Consider the following 22,224-nt stretch of genomic DNA (forward strand, 5'->3'; position numbering starts at 1 on the left):
ATAAAAATATTTAAGTTACCATTGTTTTTTTCAACACCCATTCACATTAAACTATTTTTTGAAAAACCATGCATAAAAACAGAACCAAACAAAATCCTGAACTAATCAACAAATGCTCAAGAGCGTTGTGCCCGCAGGTAACTAAAGAGTGTGGGATAGGCAAAGAGAAAAGATGGTGAAGTCCCATTTTACACACAGCACAGGTCTGCCTGCTGTGGTTCCTAAAGGGACAGTTGGTTCCCAGGTCACTCAGTAGTTTAAAGTATCTTTCAGACCTCAGAAGTCTTTCAACTCATTTCTCAGCACAGAGCTCCAGTTCTCTTGTCCTCTCTCTTCAAAACTCATCTCGAGACAGAAAAGCTGGCATCACTGAGTCTCTGTTCCTAAGAAGTCATTTTCAAAAATCAAATACGATACAAAATTATGAACTAGAAATTAAGAAAAGGACTCTTCTTCACAGCAAAGCAGTCTTTGCTTTGCATGGTTTCTTTTGTATACTTTCCAGGGTTTTTCAGCCCCATGACTTTGGGATAATGTCTGAGTCCTATAGATCAAGTAACTGATGACTTTGTGATTAGAATACCAGGTCTTATTGCCAAATATTTGGTTCCATTTTTTACTGACTTCAGTTTTTGCTTTATACAAGATGGAAAAACATGAAGGTTTTCTGACCTTGTTAATTTTGCAATATTTGCCTTTGATGGATCAAACAACACAATAATGCCAAGAACTCTCAGTGGCTTCTTCAACTCATTAGTTCTATGAAGAAGAGAGTCTTGATCACACCCCTGCTTTCATATTTAACCCCTCAGAGCCTGGTGTTTTCAAGTAACTCATACAAAACATGCACATTGTTGAGTAGATTCTCCAAAATGATGAGGTAAGCCCAATGTGAAAGATCTAGAGAGGGTCTGGCTGTTTTTTTGCACCATTATAAGCCCTTCACTGTGCAGTGTGTCTACCACTGCTGTGCACTCCCTTACAGAATCCAAAGACAACAGAGAAACTGTGCAAATATCCCTCACGCTCCTGCGTTTGCAGCCATAGCTCTTAAGGACAGCTGCATCCTTGGTCACATTGACAAATGTGCCCAGAGTTCCATTCATCATGTTGTAACTTGCTATCATTTCCCCTCTGCAAACAGGAGGAATGAAGGTTTAGAGAGATGAAGACAGTTCCCTGATAGGTGAAGGAGTCAGTCACTATGTGACTTTTCAGTATCTGTGAAAAGTACCCCAGGGATACTGAAAAGTCACCCTCTTCAATTCATCTCCCCAACCTTCCTGCCCTAACAGGTCCACCTCCCTCCACCTTGTGGGATGTTTGCAAAAGGGGCATGATGCCTGCAGAGATCCACTATTACAGGGCACTCAGGGCCACTTCAAAAGAGAAAAGCAGTGCCTTCAAAGTCAGAAGTCTTTACAGCAGTCATCCTTTCTTAGCAATGTCATGACCAGGTTCTTAAACTTAATGAACAAATTGCTTTACCTAAAGCCAGAATAAAAATACCAATATTCAAAATCAGGAAGAAGGAGCCAATGCAATTATATGTAGCAGTGGTTTGTGATTTTTAATAAGTTTCCAATCTAAATGAGGATGACAATGAGGTCTGGTGAGAAAAAGAATATCAGGGCCATGCCTGTTCTTTGGGCTGCAGACTCCATCATTGTCATCTTAGAAGGACTTCAGTGTCAGCCTGACCAACCACATGTAATGGTTTCCTACCCTTCAGGCTTGACAAGTCTACAGAAATGGGAAGGCAGGGACAGGGAGGAGCTGGGAGAGGCCACAGAACCAGAGCACTAAAGCTTGTGGGGCAGTAAAGAGAAAATATGGCAAAAAACCATTTCATTCACAGCACAGATCTGCCTGTTGTGGTTCCTAAAGGGAAAGTTGGTCCCCGGGTCACCATCTTGATTGTCACTCATAGGTCAAGGCTGTGGGACAGCACCATGTTTCTCATACTTGCTGAAAAGCTGCCTCCTGCTACTTCCAAAGTGGACTCAAGAAGACACTTGAACAATTGGAACTCTGCAGTTTACATGTCTTGAAGACTGGGATGGTAGGAACTCCCCTCTTCTTGGAAGATGGGTTTCTTTTTGGAAGTCTCATACCTGGACATTTATTTCAGATAATATAGGGCCACTGCTGGCATCTCACACCATCTGCCCTTTGGTGACTAACACCTCCAGTAGGGAAAAAGGACTTTTGAGGAGCACTATCTTCCTTTCCTTACAGGACAAAAGGCAGCAGAGGGAAGTCCCACCTGCTGGGTAGCTCCACCTGGCAAAGAGCCAACCTCATTTATGCACTTGTGCAGCAAGCAGGGAACAAGGGGATTTTTAAGTTGGCTTGGTTGAATACAGATGCACCAGTTTATGAAGCATTTGGATGAATCAGGAGTGCTTAGTTCTCTCTCCAGGTCTGATCAACAAGGGTTTAGAAGGGTTTTTTATTTGGCTGTTCTCTGCGTGCTGCACACACAGGAAGAAAGGAGATATTAGCGGTTCCTAAAAATAAACCCTAGCTGGTTTGTTTGTATCTCTGCTCAGGGAATCTGATGTTGCTGGAGCCTGAGAGCAATGTAGCTAAATGCAGGCTTCCTGTCCTGTTCAGCCTGCTTCCCGGCCACGGGGAAACAAAACTGACCATGAAACACAGATGGTGCCTCCCTGTAGGCACTGGGCATATAATGTGAACCACCACTCTCCTGGAATGCCTTAAAAAAATCTTTTCCCAAATCAACATCATCCCAGTCCTTGTGGCCATGAGGAGATGCTAATGTGATGAGCCAGTGTCTGAACCAAATTCAGGAGCAAAGAACTTAACCTTGGGCCATAGAACTGCCACAGTGGGAAAACTTAGCCCTCTTAAATTGTTTGCAATTGCCTTTGGTCTAGCATCTTGTCAACCAAAAACAAAGGTGAAGAGGATGTTTGATGGGCAGTGATGAAGGGAAACAAGCAACAACCAAACTCTCTACAGCACTCCGGGTCGATGCAGCATGCTGGTGTGTTCACATGAAGTGTGTCGACTGAGTGGCATTCCTGGACACAGACAGCAAAAGTAACAGGTGATGCCAACACCTGTTTACCTTTCCTGATAACAAGGATCATTCTCAGAGTGGCCTTCTTCAAGGCCAGCCTGACACCATGCTGCTGAAGTCCAACAGAGCAGGTATGTGGATTAGTGGCAGAATATCCCCAGGGGTCAGGGAAATACTAAATTAATGATTAGTGTCTCCTAGTGTTAAGACTCCCCTATTTCATATTTAGTGCTGAATGCCATCCCTATGAATCCACCGGGTTCCACGTCTATAGATTCAACTAACCATAAATTAAAAATGCTTATAAATCAAAAATTCCAGTAAGTTCCAAAAAAGTAAAACTTGAATTTTCCATGTGTGGCGTTCTATGCTGAATCTATGCGAATGAAGTGATGTGGGCATTGTATTAGGTATTATAACTAAACTAGAGATAATTTAAGGAATACAGGAGCGTATGCACAAGTCATATGCAAATCTACACTAATTTATATAAGACTTTAGCACCTGCAGATTTTAGTCTCCTGAGAGGGGTAGTCTTGGGATCAATCTCCTGAGGATACTAAGGAATAGCTGTATTTGGTATCTATCATAGTCAGTAAACATGTCAATTTTCATGATACAGAGAACATTATAACATGTTAGTGCACTTGAACTTAGCTTCCTAACTCTGTTAGCATGTATTCTGAACAATGAATGTGTAGACAGGGGCTTAGCAAAAGCATCTAGGTGATTTGTAGCTATTTGAAGTATGAGATTTCTTCTGGTGTGAGAGAGTCAGATTATACATATGTGCATACATGCACATTTGCATAGATCTGTGAGTCAAGTCTGATCTCATAGCTGGATTTCAAATTTAGAACTGAGAGAGTAAAGATGCAGAGCATACATCAATAAAAGGGCTGGGAATAAACAGGGGCCAAAAAACTGGGAAAGAGGAACTCAAAACATTACTGATATGAAATGAAATAGTTTTAAAGGTGTGCAGTTTGCTCGACAACCTATGGGAGAGTCAAAGATGGTGATTTCTGGCATTTTGCTGACCATGAGCTGCAGATAGGTTACTGAGCAGTTCAAAGGTGTCCACTCCAAAGGGAAATGTGCTGTTAGTAATAAAATGACAACAAATAGGACTCATTCTCAGACTGGCTGTCTTCAATGGCAGCCTGCACAGGTAATACCATGTCACTGAGCAGCCTTGACAAGGGACAAGTATGTGAATTTGTGGTATGTATTACAAACTAATAGTATAAATGCTTGAGTGTTCAAGACTTAGGATAAAAATATTCCACTAATCTATTAAAATAGCTCAATAATTTTTCATACTTATTTCATAGTAGAACGGTAATCTTTGGGGCAGGTTGTATTAAATAAACTGTGGTAAAATAGATACAACCTGTTTCCTTTTACTTTTTCAAAATGTGATTCCTAGAAATTTTTAAATTAAATCTGTGACTTGCATTAAATTTCTATTGGACAGCACAGATCTAAAAGACATTGTAAGAGAATAAGAAGTGTGAATATGGACATGAAGACTTTTGGAAATGAAGGGAACATGATACCTCTCAGGGGATAAGACAAAAATGTCTGTTGGGTTTTTAAAGGAAAGTAAATAGAGGAAGACCAATAGGCAGTACCACTGCCCAGGGATTGAATTCAGCTTATGGATCCATTTTCTTTGCCCAGCAGTATTAACCCCCCAAATGTTCTAGTTATGCAAATTTGTTGTCAACTTTAAAATATTACTGGAAGCATCTGCATAAAAATTCAGAATCTCAGATTCTCTTGAAAAACACCTGGCAAAGTTCTTCATTGTATTCTTTCACACCTGGAGGTGGCCAGCATTGAAAGGCAGCTGCCTCTCAGACACACTATATCTTTAGCCACAGTCCCCACCATTCCTTCATGTTCTGGACCCAGATTAACATTGGCTGTCATTTACTACTTCCAAGCTTGTGCTCTTCTTTCTGACTAGACACATGAGAAAAATGACATACATGTGCCAGTCATATATATGGGCATATTACCTGTTATTGAGGAGATAAACAAATTCCTGGCAAACCGACATCTTCTGTTCTAGAAACTTTATAGAAAGTGACATACAGTTGATGTTAGCCACCAGCTGCCCTTCTCACTGGTCACACAACTGCCCTGCTGAATAAAATATCAGATATGTGATCTGCAAATATTTTCTCTATTCTTGAGGTTGTCTTTTCATTCTTTTGATGGTTTCTTTTGAAGCATGAAAGTTTTCAATTTGGTGACATCCAGTTTATCTATTTTTTATTGTGCTGCTTGTACTTCTGGTGTCACATCTGACAAACCATAGACTAATCCAAGATTACAAAGATTTATGCTTATTTTCTTCAAAAAGCTACATATAGTTTAGCCCTTACATGTTGCGTATGGTGTAAGATGCAATTCTAATTTTATTCCTCTGCATGTGTATATCCAATTGTCTCAGCATTATTTGTTGGAAAAGCTATCCTTTCTTACTGAATTATTTTGGCAAACATTAATTGACCATAAATGTGAGGTTTTTTTTTCAGGACTCTCAATTTTATTCTACAGATCTATAAATCTGTCATTTGGGTGATATCTTACCACATTGTTCTACTTACACAGTAAGTTTTGAAATCATATGTGTGAGGCATCTAAATTTGTTCTTCTTTTTGCAAGATTATTTTGACTATTCTGGATTTTTTTTGAATTTCTATGTAAATTTTAGAATTTCAGGAATAAAAAAAAAGGCAGCAGAGGTTCTTATTTGGACTGGACTGAATCTATAAATCAGTTTGGGATAATATTACTATCCTAATAAGATTTAGTATTTCAGTTCATTAACACAGAATACCTTTCCATTTATTTAAGTCTTCTTTCAATACAGTTAAGAATTCAAGCTTAGCTTTCACTTCCTGCTTATTTCAATAACTTTATATAATTGGAACATATATAACATAACCTTTGAGATTTTCATTCAGTTCAAGTCTACAGCAGTACAATCAAACTGTTTCGCTGATCAACAATTTGTTGCTGCATCGTATTCCTTCTTAAGGCTATAACAACAATTTGCTCACCAATTCACTCACTGAAAGACAGAAGGGTTGTTTCCAGATTTTGGCTCTTAGAATAAAGCTACTATAAATATTCATGAACAGGATTTTCTGTCAACATCCTCATTTCTTTCTTTGAGATGAATGTCTATGTAATCACTAGGTCATATAAAAAACATATTTTTAGTATTAAAAGAAACTTTCAGGGATGGGGATATAGCTCAGTGATAGAGTGTGAGGACCTTGATTTAATCACTCTTAAAAAAGATCCCAAAATAGAAAGGTAGATCAATGGTATAGAATAGAGGACACGGACACAAACCCAAATAAATACAATCTTCTCATACTAGACAAAGGTGCCAAAAATATGCAATGGAGAAAAGATAGCCTCTTCAACAAATGGTGCTGGGAGAATTGGAAATCCATATGCAACAGAATGAAACTAAACCCATATCTCTCACCATGCACGAAACTAAACTCAAAATGGATTAAGGACCTCGGAATCAGACCAGAGACCCTGCAGATTACAGAAGAAAAAGTAGGTCCAAATCTTCACTTTGTTGGTCTAGGATCAGACTTCCTTAACAGGACTCCCATAGCACAAGAAATAAAAGCTAGAATCAACCACTGGGATAGATTCAAACTAAAAAGCTTTCTCTCAGCAAAGGAAACTATCAGCAATGCGAAGAAAGAGCCTACAGAATGGGAGAATATCTTTGCCAATCATACTTCAGATAGAGCACTAATCTCCAGAATCTATAAAGAACTCAAAAAACTTTACTCCAAGAATTCAAATAATCCAGTCGACAAATGGGCTAAGGAAATGAATAGACACTTCACAGAAGAAGATCTACAAGCAATCAACAAACATATGGAAAAATGTTCAACATCTCTAGTAATAAGAGAAATGCAAATCAAAACCACCCTAAGATTCCATTTCACCCCAATTAGAATGGCGATTATCAAGAATACGAGCAACAACAGGTGTTGGCGAGGATGTGGGGAGAAAGGTACACTCATACATTGCTGGTGGGGCTGCAAATTAGTGCAGCCACTCTGGAAAGCAGTGTGGAGATTCCTTAGAAAACTTGGAATGGACCCGCCTTTTGACCCAGCTATCCCACTCCTTGGCCTATACCCAAAGGACTTAAAATCAGCATACTACAGAGACACAGCCACATCAATCTTCATAGCTGCTCAATTCACAATAGCCAGACTGTGGAACCAACCTAGATGCCCTTCAATTGATGAATGGATAAAGAAACTGTGGTATATATATACAATGGAATATTACTCAGCCATAAAGAATGATAAAATTATGACATTTGCAGGCAAATGGATGAAATTGGAGAATATCATGCTAAGTGAGATAAGCCAATCTCAAAAAGCCAAAGGATGAATGATATCGCTAATAAGTGGAGGATGACACATAATGGGGGGGAGGGAAGGGTTAGTGTTAGGGTTAGAGTTAGGGTTAGGGAGGGGGGCAAGTATGGAGGAAGGAAGTACTGTATAGAGGGTAAAGAGGGGTGGGAGGGGTGGGGGGAAGGAAAAAAAAAAAAGAAAGAAAAAAAAAAAAAAGATCCAGAAAGAGAAGAAACTCCCAAATTATTTTCTACAGTGACTGTATTATTTTACATTCTCATCAACAACATATCCAGTTTTTCCACATCCTTGCTGATATTTGGTATTATCACTGTCTTTAACGTTAGCCATTTCTAATAAGTATAGTGATAGCCATTTCTAATAAGTAAAGTGCATTTACTAATAATTAATGATGTTATGAGTGCATTTACCATCTATATATCACCTTTGGTGAAATGCCTGTTTATGTTTGTTTATATCTTTTACCCATTTTTAACTGGACTGTTTATTTTTCCTGTTTAGTTTTGGTATATATTTTTTAATTGTGATAAAAATACATAGTGCAAAACTTACCATTTTAACCATTTTAAGTGTATGATTCAGAAATATTAAGTACATTTAAAATGCTGACAATCATCACTACAACTATTTCCAGACTGTTTCATTATCCCAATCAGAAATTGTACTTGTTGAACAGTAGCTCATTCTCTCCTTTCCCATCCCCAGGTACCTATATTCTACTTTCTCTCTCTATATAAATTTCCTTTTCTAGCTACTTCAAGTAAGTAGAATTCATTTTTTATTCCTAGTCATGCTCATTTCACTTAGCATGATATTTTCCAAGTCATAGCATGCATCAGAACACCACTGCTGTGCATGTATTAAAACATAATTAGTCATTAGGGAAATGAAATTTAAATCACAATGAGATGCAACTTCTTTCCCATTAGGATGGCTGTTATTAATAAAAAAAGATTGGGGGAGAGAAACAAGTGTTGGTGAAGATGTGCAGAAAATGAAATCTCTGCATGGCTGGTGAATATACAAAATTGTATAGCTGCTAAGAAAAACTGTCAGTTCCTCAAAGAATTAAATAGAGAGTTATCATATGCTCCAGCAATTCCATTCCTTGACATATATTCATAAGAATCAAAAGCAAGGTCTCAAGCAGGTTCCTATACAATGGTCATAACAGTTTTATTCACTATAGTCAAAAGGTGGAAAATAACCCAACTGCCCACCAACAAATAAAATATGATATCACAAATGATGAAATATTATTCAGTCATGAAGAAAAATAAAATTGTTTACTTTTTTAGTTTTTAGAGTTATTTATGCAATACAGATTCAATCCCTTTATCAGATATGGGGTTTTGTAAGTATTTTCTCCCAGGATGTAATTTGCCTTTTCAATGTTTTAACAAGGTCTTTGGTAGACCAAAATTTTTCAATTTTGACAAAGTAACTAACAATTTCTTAAATAAATCATATTTTAATATCAAATCTAAAATTCTTCCTTAGTTTTAGATCAAAAAGATTTTCTCCTATGTATTTTTTCTAATTTGTTGTGGTTTATGGCTTTTTTTTTTTTTTTTTTTTGGCTTCTATCCATTTGGAATTAATATTTCTGCAAGTTCAAGGTAATTTTTTTCTTTTGCAACAGATATTCAGCTAAATTAATTATTATCTTATTTATTATTTGATAAGAGTAATCATACCTAGGATTAGCACATTTCTCAAAATGTAGCATTTCAATTACCTGGGGCAAGACATTACAACAGCAGTAGGTTCATGCATCAGTATACTCTATCACATGAGATTTAATATTGTAATATAAACAGCAGAGAGTGGGGTAACTTTCTTCATTGTTGAAAGAGTAATTGAAGGAATGGGACTTTATTTGAGGTTTTAGTCTAGGCCCTAATTTAATTTGAGCAATCATCTGTGAACACGAGTTTCACACATAAAAAATTTTCTAAATCTCAAAGTGACAGAATATTATTGCATCAGGGTCCACGATACCTATTGTAGGTTACAAAATGTTGTGTGTGTATGTGAAGTGATTCCTATTTTTAAAAAACACAGTAACACAGAGTTGCACAACTGGCATGCCTAACATTTTGTCATTGATTTGTCAGGTGACTTAGAAACAGATCTTGTATCTTGTATTATTTACTTAAGGGTATATTGAGCATACTTATTATGATGGTTTGACTTAAAATTTTTTCTACTTTATGATGGTGTTAAAGCAATATGTGTCCAATAGAAATCTTCCTTCAAATTTTTAGTTTTGATCTTTTCCCATGCTAGTGACAGGCTGTCTGGTATCTGCCAAGCAATAGTGGAGAGTTACAGTTCCCAGTCAGGCACACCATCAAGAAGGAGAGCAACTGATATGTTATTGAGCTAGAATATTCAGTAGGTTAGTTGTATTCAACACTTTTATGACTGAGGATATATTCAATTTACTGTGAGTTTAGATGTATTGTAAATCCAGGAATATCTGTATACTGTGGTTGTAACAAATTAACACTAATTTTTCCAAAAGTCATACATCTTCTGGAAGTAAAATTATGAACTAAATAAAGTTCATGCTAATATATATTGATCTGTCAGTCAAATAGGAATGTTTACTCCGTAATGCTGATATTTAACCCAAAGAAAACCAAAATGAAATAAAATTATTTTCAAAATAACTTGAGAAATGAAGATTTAAAAGATAAAGATATATATATTGTCTTTTTATTTAATTTCTTCTATAAAACATATCAAGACATAGGTTACACACTAAGGTTAATCATACTGCACTGGGAGATCATTTCTGAGTTTGTTCTGCCATGTAGATTCTCCCTACAACTTGAGGACTGTGCTCAGTGCATCTGTCAGCAGGTCCCCAGGTTTTTGGACACTTCCAAAAGGTAGAGAATTGGGACAGGTAAAACAATGACCCCCAAAGAAATCCATAGCCCGGTCCCCAGAGCCTGATAATGTCACCTGACATGGCAGAAAGGACTCTGCAGACACCATGAAGTTGGACATTTCACCTGGGGAAAGTATCCTCCCTGTGGATTTGTCCAGTCTGTTCACAAAGGTGAATAGATGAAAAGCAGAAACTTACCTGTCGGTGATCAGAGAAAGACTGATGACAAAACAAGGATCAGAGAAGGGCACCCAGCTAGATTTCAGGAAAAAGAGGGGGTGCAGGATGAGGAATGTGGGCAGCCCGTAGGGGCCTAAGTAAGTAGATTCTCCCTGTAACCTCTAGGAAGAAATGCTGCCCTGTCAACACCATGCCTCACACCCATTTCAGAGTTCTGAACTATCAAGATGTGAGATGATAAATTTGTGTTGTGTTGTTTCAAGCCACTAGGTGTGTGGTCATTTGTTGCAGCAGTTATAAGAAAGCAATATAACCAATAAATGTGGTCATTTGTTGCAGCAGTTATAAGAAAGCAATATAGCTTTAGCTGAATGTTCGTAAGGGCTAAGTCCTATGGCCACACTCAGAATACAAAATATAGCCAAGTTCTGAACCCCAGAGATTTCTCTCCCAGGATACTACATCAAAATCAATTTTAATTCAGTCATATTTATTTTATTTTAATTTTTTATTGGTACATTATAATTATCTCTGATAATGGGATTCATTTTGCCATATTCATACATGCACATAATTTGATCAGTCTCATTCCCCATGACCTTCCCTTACACTCTCCTCCTCCCTCCCTCTGATCTGCTTGCTCCACTTTTTAATTAGTGCATTGTAATTATATATATAAGCAGGATTAGTTGTGGTATATTTGTACACAGACATAGCATAATTTGGTATATTTAATTCCCCAGTACTTCCCCATGCCTCCTCTACTCCTTCCCTCTCAATTCCTTTTCTATTGGCCGCCCTTCTCTTTTTGTGAGATCCTTTTTTATTTAATTGCCTTTTCTCTTTCTCTCCCACCCTCATTTCCACATATGTGAGAGTTCATTCAGTCCTTGACTTTCTGAGTCTCAATTATATCACTTGGCATGATGATTTCCATTTCCATTTATTTACCAGAAAATTGCATAACTTAATTCTTTGCGGCTGAATAAATTCCATGTATGCATATACCACATATTCTTTATCCATGAATTTGTTGACAGACACCTAGACGAGTTCCATAACTTGGCTATTGCAAATTGCACTGCTATAAACGTTGATATGTATGTATCACTGTAGTATACTAATTTTAGTTCTTTTGGATAGATACCCAAGGACATAAGCAATTTAAAAATTATTTTCAATAATTTTAATCAGTTTAAGTAAACTGATGACAAGATCTCTTTCAGTATATGTTAGGAGGTTTTTAAACATGATTCTGAAACTCAATGACTATAGAAAATACAAGAGGTTTTTGGATTAAAATATCTCCAAAATCTCAACTATTTTAGAAAAAACTATAAACCCAATTATTAAATAATAAACTCAAAGCTGAGGGTGTAGCTCAGTGGTAGACTGTGTTTAGCACAACCAAGAGCCTAGGTTTATTAAACTAATAAAACAGCAATAGAAATAATAAACCTAAACATTCTATTTTTAAAAATTTTTTTTGTTGTCGATGGACCTTTATTTTATTTATATGCAGTGCTGAGAATAGAACCCAGTGCCTCGCAAATACTGTGCAAATGCTCTACTACTGAGCCACAACCCCAGCCCCAACCTAAACTTTCCATATATCAAGTGATATTACCTTAACTGTGCATGTATTGGAAAATTTTATAGATTTGTCATTATTTGAGAGGTTTTGCTTATGCCATTCATTTCCAATTGCTCATCAGTGTTATGATGAGGGTTTTCCTGATAATACATATCTATAATGTAGAAGCAAATTAGGTACTGAACTGACATAGATAAACTGTTCACAACTCCAAATCACCAAGACATGTTTTTCTCTAAAAAGTGTTATTATTCTCATTTGTACAAAGTGAATCATATGAATTAATGCTAGACATGGAAATTAGTTCAATAAATTTATTCTTTAAAGTACAGTTTTATAGTTTCAGATTTCAGATTATTTTGTATTTGATAGAATCTCTCTGGAGTTTCATCATTTATGATTGGAATAAATTCCTAACTTGTTTCTCTACCTCCAGTTATTGTTGCTTTTACTAGACTCTTAATAAAAGCTGTTTCAGGTTTGCTGAAAAATTAAGCAGAAAGAGCTCCCATATACTACTTTCCTTCTCCCCCTTCAGAGTTGTAATCAATGAACCTGTTGACACATCATTATCACCCAAGAGCCACATTGATATTAGGGTTCACACTTGGCATTGTCCATTGTGTAGATTTGGATAAATACACAATGTCATACATCTACTATTACAGTGTCACACAGAATATGTTCATCACTCTAAACATCTTTTGTGCTCTATCTATTCATCCCTCACTCCCCCAATCCCTGACAGACTTTTCCCTGTCTCCACAGTTTTGCCTTTTTCCCAAATGTTGCATAGTTGAAATCACACAGTATTTAGCATTTCAGATTGTCTTAATTCACTAAGAAATATGCATTTAAGGTTCCTTGGTATCTTCTCATGGCTTGATATCTCATTTTTTTTCTGACATTGAAGAGTATTTCACTGTTTGGGTGTACCAGTTTGTTTATCACTCATCTATTGAAGGACATCTGTTTCTGAATTTGGGTAATTGTGAAGAAAGCTACTATAAATACTTGTACACAGGCTTTTGTGTGGACATAAGTTTTTAATATATTTGGATAAACACCAAGGAGCACAAATTCTGAGTCATATAATAAAAGTATATTTAATTCTGTAAGAAACTACCCAGCTGTCTTCCAGAGTAGCTATACCATTCTGTATTCGCAACATCAATGACATCAACAACATTGTTGTTCTACCTCCTTACTCATCTTTAAACTTGTGAATGTTTCAGATTTTGGCTGTTCTAGTCTACTACATAGTAGTCTATACCCAGTTTTTTCACTATAAATTTATTTTTATCTGGTTGCCAAATATCAATCTAGTTATTCAGTACCATGATTTTTCGGATATAATATCTTTTATTTGCCCACATGTTAAAAGGGTCTTTGACACTATACCTAAGACCTCATTACCTGGATTATACATTCATTCTGATCACCCTTCACTAGCACATTATACCAGAGACGTGGAAATACATGTGGATGGTCTTGCAAACCATTTTTCCTACCATGACAGACTTCTTCCTTATACTCTATGCCTTCTAGAAAGGCCTGTTAGGAGTTCAGGTTTTAGAATGGTGTTTCCCCATATGGTGTGTCTATGTGAGTTCCCTTTAAGAATTTAAATTATTTTATTTTTGTAAAATATTTTTAAAACAATTCACATAAGTACTTTTCTTTCTGGCAGTACTGAAAACCACGTATGTGGAAAATCACCTCCTGGAATGGAATGTTTGAAAGGTTTTGTAAAATTTTTAAACATTTTTGAAAACATGAGAGAGTAAAGGAAATCATCAGACCCCAAAGAGCAGGCTTGCACTGGAGTGCTGAGGAATCTGCCAGTCTCTGCTGGTCTGGACCTTGGCCCCACATGAGCAAGCAACAGGGCTTGGCCCCAGCCGAGGAGTCATGCTGGGCAGAGAACCCATTAAAGTCTGGATTATGGAATTGAAGAAACTGCAGCTGAAGGAACCTGAAAAAACTTTCCCTTAAAGAAGATTCCCTGTCCAGCTTTGTCTGTGGAAAACATATAAGAGGAAAAAAATGCATTTCTGGGTAAAGAATTTTCAACCACAAGCCTGAAATCATGAAGACATTTAAGTAGCCTAGCTCTAGTGAACTCTAGTTCATACCATCTGTATGGCCCAGGTATTAAGGCTTAAATTTTAATTCACAGCGATGGAAAATGAATTATTGATACATATACCAATATGTATGACTCTCAAAGATATTATGCTGAGTGAAAGAAGTCAGACATACCTTACAAAATTCTATAACAAACACTATTAATCTGTAACAATAGACAGAAGATCAGCAATGCCATGGGCCAGGAGTGAGATAATTGTTTGCAAAGATGCAAAAGAGGGGTTGGGGATGCAGTCCTGTGGTAGAACATGTGCTTAGCATGCACGAGGTCCTCCTAGATTCAATCCCCAACACACACACACACACACACACACACAAGCATAAAGAACTATCTGGGCTAATGGGAGTGTTCTATTATCTTGTGTGTGGTTGTACTTACATAGATATATGCAATTCTCAAGGCTCATTGAACTTTACTGGAAATAGGTTGTTTTACTGCATGAAGATTACATCCTAATAATAAAGATATTAAAAAAGAAATAACTAGCATAAATTTCACACCAAATAGTAGTGAATTAGCAGCATTGTGTGCTAGAAAGTGGATCTAATGATTAGCAGTTTCTTTAGTTTAATAAGTGAGAATAAAAAATAAAATGATAGAAATACAAGAGAGAGGCAGAACAAATCATCCTTAGAAAAAGCCTCTTTACATACAAGCCTCAAAGAAATACACGGATAAAGTCCCAGGAAACATGAACTTAAATTAACAAATAACTGAACAAATTGTGCAAATCCTACCCACAAAGATATTGATATGTTTTGAAATTTTTAATAGCCATTATTAAGAATTTGGTGAAGAAACCAGAGTCAGCCAAAATTGCACAGGTGATAAGGAGCAGTAACAAACTAGAATGTCTAATAATGAAAAAATAACCACTGAAATGACAAACTCAATAAATGAGTTAAGACCATATCAGTTCATTGGAAGGATCAACAGAACCAACTTGGGTTAGCTGGTAAATTATGAATTGGACAAATCACTCATAAACATTGTGTACGTATGTGTAAGTGTGTTATACAAAAGTCACTCACAAAGCATTGTTTTGGATGATTCTGTAACTTTAAGAGTAAATAGAGAACTATCCTAAATGGACCTCAAGCAAGGTTACCAGATATCATAAGTATTCATATCCACTGGCTAGGCATCAATTGTTTGCATTATTAACAAATACAATAAGTTTAGATTTAAAAAATTAAATGATTGTTTACAGAAGAATACTTTAATACAGTCTAGGAGATCACTGAAAATATACTTTCCCTTTTGTCTTTTTCTAAACCTAAAAGGAATTGAAAAGTGTATTCATCTCTTGTTTCACACAATGTCTGCCTGAGATTTCATCAGATTTGTTTGTCAGGCTCCATATGCAATTTTAAAGAAAGCAAATAAAGTTAATTAAATTCCTGTGAGTCATACATAAGTACTAGTGATTAACACATTTAAAATGAACCATCATAAATTCAGCAGATATATTCCACATTGTCCTTTGCTTAAAAGCTTTATGAGTAAGCAAATAAATTTGATATTTGATATTTCCTTTACATGTACTCTTGTGCTTAGTATTAGATGCCATCTTAAAGAATTTTTAAGTGATTGCTTGTTAGCTATGATATAAATCACAAATGAAATGTTAGATGATAAAATATTGTGAAAAATGTACTTTACAGTAGCACAATGAGACAAATACAAATAGATTTAAAGGGAAATTTTTCCTCCTATTTAGAAAGAATTCACCTTGCCTTAAAATATTAAGCCTAAAAATATTGCAAAAGAATTTTATATACCTCAAATAATCTGCACATCTCATTAGCATAAATCTTTGATAAGTTGGTCATCAGTTTCTGAATCCTTCAATATTATGGTGAATGACAAGTTGCTCTTCACTTTACGAAATTTATCTATTTTGTAACATAAGTCCTATGTAAGAAAATACAGAGTAAAAGCAGGTGGCCAACACCACAACCGTCATCAGCTTTCTCTGGTTGTACAGTGACACTGTTACCAGTCGCATGTCTACTTGCCAGAAATCAGCACCAGACTGGTCACTCCCTGCACAGCACTCACACCCCACCAGGGTACTCACAGCTGGAGAAGATCAGAGGGCAGGAATGCTCGTCCATGGGGAAGTTGTGCAGCTGCAGTTGGCATTCTGCATTGATGGTGAGCCTGTGGAAGAGCCAAGCATCACTCTTGGGGTCAGAAATAACACAGTCAAGTCCCTGGCCAAGGCCACTGGGGCCAGTGAGGCACCAGGATGCAGGGAGAGGGAGGGAAGTCGCATGATGCAGGGTCCAGCACACGCAACTCACTCTGGGCCATTGTACTGTTCACTCAGTGAAGCCCTCTGGTTATCTTTGTGTTGTGTTATTTTGTTTTGCTTTAAACCAGAAACAGAGAATTCCAGTTAGTAACATTCCAACTGTGTCTAGAAATGCAAGCCAAGTCAGGGAGGAGAAAAAATCCAACTGTTGTTTTAAAAGTTGTTGTTCTCAATCTGTTTGAATGAAATCCTTCCTCCATTTGAAACTGGTATATTTGTCTAAATAGCTATTATGCCAAATCAATCCACTTGTTGGGGGGGTCTTCCTACTTGGGCAATTCCCTACTTTGTGGGGAAGATGATGGCTCTACTAAGTGGCATATTGCACATATTGCATCTTTCCAGAGCAGACACCCTGTGTAACAGTATTTATGTAGGATCCCAGGACAGGTCATGTCTCCTTGTGGATTTACTAAGGCTCAATTTCATTCCAGAGTCTCATTGGTATTCCTTTAGAGTTGATGAAATACCTGTTTCAAACTCTAGCTTTATCAATGTGTTTCATCAGCACACCTCACTGTTGTGTCATTTTTTGTTGTTGACGTTGTTCCCTGTCTGCAAAATTATTATTTCTCAGAAACTTTAATATTCTCTTATCTTCTGCTTATTTTGATATTTGTCTGTGTCATTTGTACTACGGGCACTTGTTCAATATTAGGAGTCACTGATTTCTTCTCAGGGCCACAAGCACCTGTAATTGAAAGCTTATGACACTGGATGTGTGGTGTGGGAGGAGGGAAATCAAGAGCTCTAAGGAAAGGGTGCATGAGGGAACTATGGTCATATGGACTAAGCTGGGAGGACATGGAGCATGGGTCAAAGGGAGGAGAGAAGTCATAGTCCCCTGAGCCATACTGAATTGAAATGCCTGTTAGCCTACAGGAGACAGGAAGGTGGTCTCCAAGAAGAAACCGGAGTCCAGAAGAAACAGTCTGGTCCTCAGCATGGATATGGTTTTAAAGTCATGGAAGCAGATGAGCCAACCCAGTCGGAACATGTAAAGGTGGGGGCCAATTCCAGAGGTAGGAAGCGTAGAATGAGAAGCAGCCACAGGTTAGTAGCATGGGGCACAGGAGAGAACCATGCACCTTTAGTGACAGGGGCAGAGAGTCTGTTATAACAGAGGTGAGTGTCCAGTGCTTCTGAGAGGTCCAGAAAGACAGGAGAGCCATGCCCTCCTGAGTTGTATGCCCTTCAGAGGCCACTGCTGGAGGGTGCCATCCTCCTGATCCAAGTACTGAATAAGCAAAAGGCCATCAGGTTGGGGGAGAATGTGTTTTGTGTTTAGGTAAGCTCAGACCATTCTGGGGGTGTGGGGAGCACTGTGGACGCAGACTTAGGTCAAACTCTGATCACACTACTTCCCTGCAATGACTTTGGAAAGTCAATTCGATTCTGTGAAGTAGTTTCTCTCACTTCCCTGGGTTTCTATGAGGACCGCCTGCCTCTAAGAGGGCACATTGCAGGGTGGCTGCATCTTCCTTTAGGGATGAGTTGGGGAACACCCACTTTGTCCTTTGTCGTGGTGATCTCATATTTGACTATAGTGACATTTGTTAATTAGGACTCTAAGACATCTGTATTTTCCTAGTTGAGTGGACCCCTGGAGTTAAACACATAAAAGATAATTTTCACAACTAATTTCTAGCATAAATGGATTCTGATGAATGAATTAGTTCACATTCATTGCAGATCATTTGAATGCCTTTATTTTTACACAATTGCCATCAGGACAGACTCTTTCAGAATGCTATAGTATGTGAAACATGAGAAAGAACAGAACTTATAGATAAAAATAGGGTCTCATCTCAACAATAACTTAAATTAAGGATCCAAAATTAGACCATAAGTAATTAAAGATCCACATAGTTAGACAGCAGTATTTAGTTCTAGTATTTTATAGCACAATGGGGTAACTATAGTCTATGATTTATTGTGCATTTAAAACAACTAGAAAAGTCCAAAAATTCCAAACACATAAAAATGATAAATACTGGAGGAGATGGAATGTTAACAACCCTGATTGGATTAATGGTTATATACAAGTATCATACTGTACTCCATTTGTACTCCATGTACAAACAACACATGTACTATGTGTCAATTAAAAATTTAAAGAGATCAAGGGACATGTTACCTTAAAGTGTAAAGGATTTTCCCATCATTCCAAATTCTGAGGAGTTGATTGGGAGTGGTGATCCAGTGAGCTTCTGCTGTTTTAGAATTTCGGAAGATTGTGTCTGGGATCCATATCAATCCAACCATGTTGCTGTTCAGAGTAAGTATTTTCATTGTGCTATTGAATCGAAGGCGACTGTCTGTCCAGGTCTGAGCAAAAAATATATCAATTTGGTATTCCTGAAACACAGCAAAAAGAGAGGCAGAGTGAGAAAGTGAGGGAGAGAGAGAGAGGGAGAGAGGAACAATCTCTCATATGTAGAAGCTGGTCTTCCCAGCTTCTACATATGTTTTCATATGTTTTGTTTTCTTTGTCAGAAGTTGTTTTCCCTTGATTTTCATCAGCGAAGTCTGTTTTTCCCTCCATGTTTACATGTTCACCTTCTCCTTTCTCTCTTTGTTCATGACTAATACAGTACCTAGTTTATAACACAGTGTTATTCAGCAAATGATAAATATGACTAATCAATAATATAACATGTGTGACACTGCTTTGTAGCCTTAAATTGCAATAAATGTACAAAGTATGAGGAGGGACTGAAGGAGACAGAGTGTGGATCCAGATCTGTGTTCAGAAGTCCAAGTTTTGATAGTGTGGTCTAGCAGAATATATGTTCTCTGTGTTGTAAAAGGGGGGAAATAGTAATGTCCACTTCCTAAAGGTTTTGTAAAGACAAAAAAAAAAAAAAAAAAAAGATTAACCCTTAACTCCTGGCTTACAGCAAGTGATCCATAACTCAATAATAACGATAGTATTTGTTTTTATGCAAGATCATTCTCCTTTCTCTCCTCTTCTGCCTTCCCTCATCACTTTCCTCTAGTCTACTGAGGATGACCCTACACTGGGGGATGATTTACAATAAATTATATTGTTAGATTTTATGCATGTATGAATATGTAACAATAAATTCTGCCATTATGTATAATTATAATGCACCAATACAAAATATGAAAAATAAAAGATCTTCTTCAACAATAGAACCCAAAACAAAAAGAAAGGAAGAAATGAAAACAACAAAGAACTGTAGAGAGTAATAGCCATTCAAGTCAAATGCTGATTCCAACAGAAGGCTGAAGAGGCTCAGCTTACAGAGGCAAAGGCCCAGGTTATAGAGCACAGCACCCAATAAGGCTTTGCTGTGACCATCATATAATTTAGAAAGGCCTGAAACCACTATGGGACCTAAAAACTATCTCTCAACTGGCCCACCTCAGAGGTCATTCCCATAATCACAGTTTAAAAAGTTACCATCATATCTAGAGAAAGAAGGATGTGGAAACCAATAGCTAGAGATCTTAAATATCTTTTATAATTTCCATTAGGTACTGTAGGTAATTCTTAGCAAATCCTATAGTTATCTTTTCCATTGAGTTTCTAGTTATAGAACCTTTCTGAGGTAATTCGACTTGCTGATTTGTAATCTAGCTCTCTATTAACTAATTAATTCATTCATTATTGATTATGGCAGGCCCTGAAAACGATCAGAAACCCAGCACTATGCCAATAAGTGCTCCCAGGCTCTAATATAGCTTATACTGTAATCAGAGAAGACAGGCCTTACGTAAGTATTTAAGATTAAAAAATAGTGTGTCTAATGTTCATACATAGCATGCAGAAAAATAAGACAGGTGCTAAGAATTCTAATGATAGAAAATGAACTGCATCTGCTACGGTTTGAATGTGTCCAACAAAAACTCGTGTGCTGGAAATCCCCAAATTTGTGTTACTGGCACTTGGAAGTGGAGCTTTTGGGAAGTAATTAGAACTAGATGAAGTCCTGAGTATGCAGCCCCCAGGATAGCATTAGTGGTTGTATAAGAAATGGAAGAGAGATTTAAGTTAGCATGCTTGTTCTCTTTCACCACGTGACATCCTCTGCCCTGCCATGATCAGCAAAGACCGGCACCAGATACTGGTGCCATGCTTTGGTCTTCCCAGCTTCTACAACCATGTACCAAATAAACTTCCATTCGTTATGTAGTGTTGGGTACTTTGTTATAGCAAAAGAAAACAGACTAAGGAAGTACCCAAGTCCTCAATGTAGGAGGAAATACACAACAGGGAAGCTGAGTTTTGCATAAGCTTTGAGCAGCTGGAGAAGCACATGACAGGGAGGCAGGTTATCAAGGGAACTTCCCCAGAAACTTCAACTCTACAAGGATCTGCAACTGTAGCAGGAGTTGTGTGACATCAGCAAACAGGGATCTCACTAAAGTTCATGTGTTTCCTAAAAGTGCCTCTGTGGATTAATGGCTTCTGTTTCTTAAAGCAGCCATGAAAGAGAAAAGAAAGATGAGGCTAACTCAGAGCCTGGGAGGGCTGGAAGAGGCAGAACTGCCTGATGCCCAAAGACTGTCAAATCAACTTTGCAGGAATAATCAAATCTCTAAATGAATTAAGTTTTCACCCTGTAAAATCTTTCATTAAGCAACTATGGCTCAAGGAAATGATTAAGGTATGATCTTCCACCGAAGATTGATGGAGCCAAGTTACCTGTGTAGTCAGCCCTCCTCTACCCATAAGACCACACCTGGGTATTCAACTACCATAGATTTGAAGTATTTTTAAAAATTACATTTGTAATGATCATGTACAAACTTTTTATTCTTGTCATTTACCCTAAACAATACAGTATAACAGCCATTTACATAGCATTTACATTGTATTAGGTATTGTAATTCATCTAGAGATGATTCAAAGCATATGGGAAGGGATGCATAGGGTCTTTGCAAATACCCTGCTACTTTAAATGGCACAAGCACCTTTGGATTTTAGTGTCTGAGGGGTCTTGGGAACAATTTCCCACAGACTCTAAGGGACAACTGTACTTAAGATTGAAAGAAGTAGTGACAGCAAGAGAGAGGGAGAGGTAACTGGCCTGCAACACCAAAGGCACAGATGCCATCTCAGAATCCTGTTGAGAAGTGATTTGCAAAAGTGGCTGAGCACTGGTTTCATCCGAAGAGGACTGTTATGATCGTTAGAAATTTCTTCCTAAGGAACTACAGGCTAGGCAGAAAAGTGACGATTCGAGATTTAAATGAGCCTTATTATTCTTATCCTTCATGGGCAAACAGTGGCCTGGAAAAATCACTCTAGGCTCTGAAGGAGCCCAGTTCTCCACTGCTCACTTCAAAATAACCAAAGTGGTTAACAGAAAAGGAATAGAATGTTAGACAACAGAGCGAAGAGTCAAGAAGAAAACAGCGCTTGGGAGCTCCATCTCAGGACCAGAGTTGCTGATAATACAAGAACACCCTGCCTTTATCCAGGGACAGAGCCTACTCATTCAATATTTGCCCAGTAGATTTTTAATTGCTATAAACCAGTTGATCGTGGTATGCTGGCCCTTTTCCATCCTGGTATTCATATACATGTGGGGAGGAAGAGAGCTTAAATATCTATTCTTTTTAGTATATTGATC

The 22,224-nt window shown here is 37.4% G+C and overlaps 1 protein-coding gene across 1 annotated transcript in view; it reads right to left on the reverse strand.

Moving 5' to 3' along the window:
* The window catches only part of GABRG3 (gamma-aminobutyric acid type A receptor subunit gamma3), a 707,345-nt gene that overhangs the window by 278,644 nt on the left and 406,477 nt on the right, over window positions 1-22,224 (reverse strand). The window contains exons 4-5 of the mRNA XM_079128443.1: window positions 18,759-18,979; window positions 16,385-16,467 (exon numbers count right to left, since the gene is read on the reverse strand). Of these exons, the coding sequence (XP_078984569.1) occupies window positions 16,385-16,467; window positions 18,759-18,979 (304 nt within the window). The remainder of the gene's footprint in view (window positions 1-16,384; window positions 16,468-18,758; window positions 18,980-22,224) is intronic.

The sequence above is a fragment of the Sciurus vulgaris genome, assembly GCF_902686455.1.
Source record: "Sciurus vulgaris genome assembly, chromosome: 2".
Classification (NCBI taxonomy): Eukaryota; Metazoa; Chordata; class Mammalia; order Rodentia; family Sciuridae; genus Sciurus; species Sciurus vulgaris.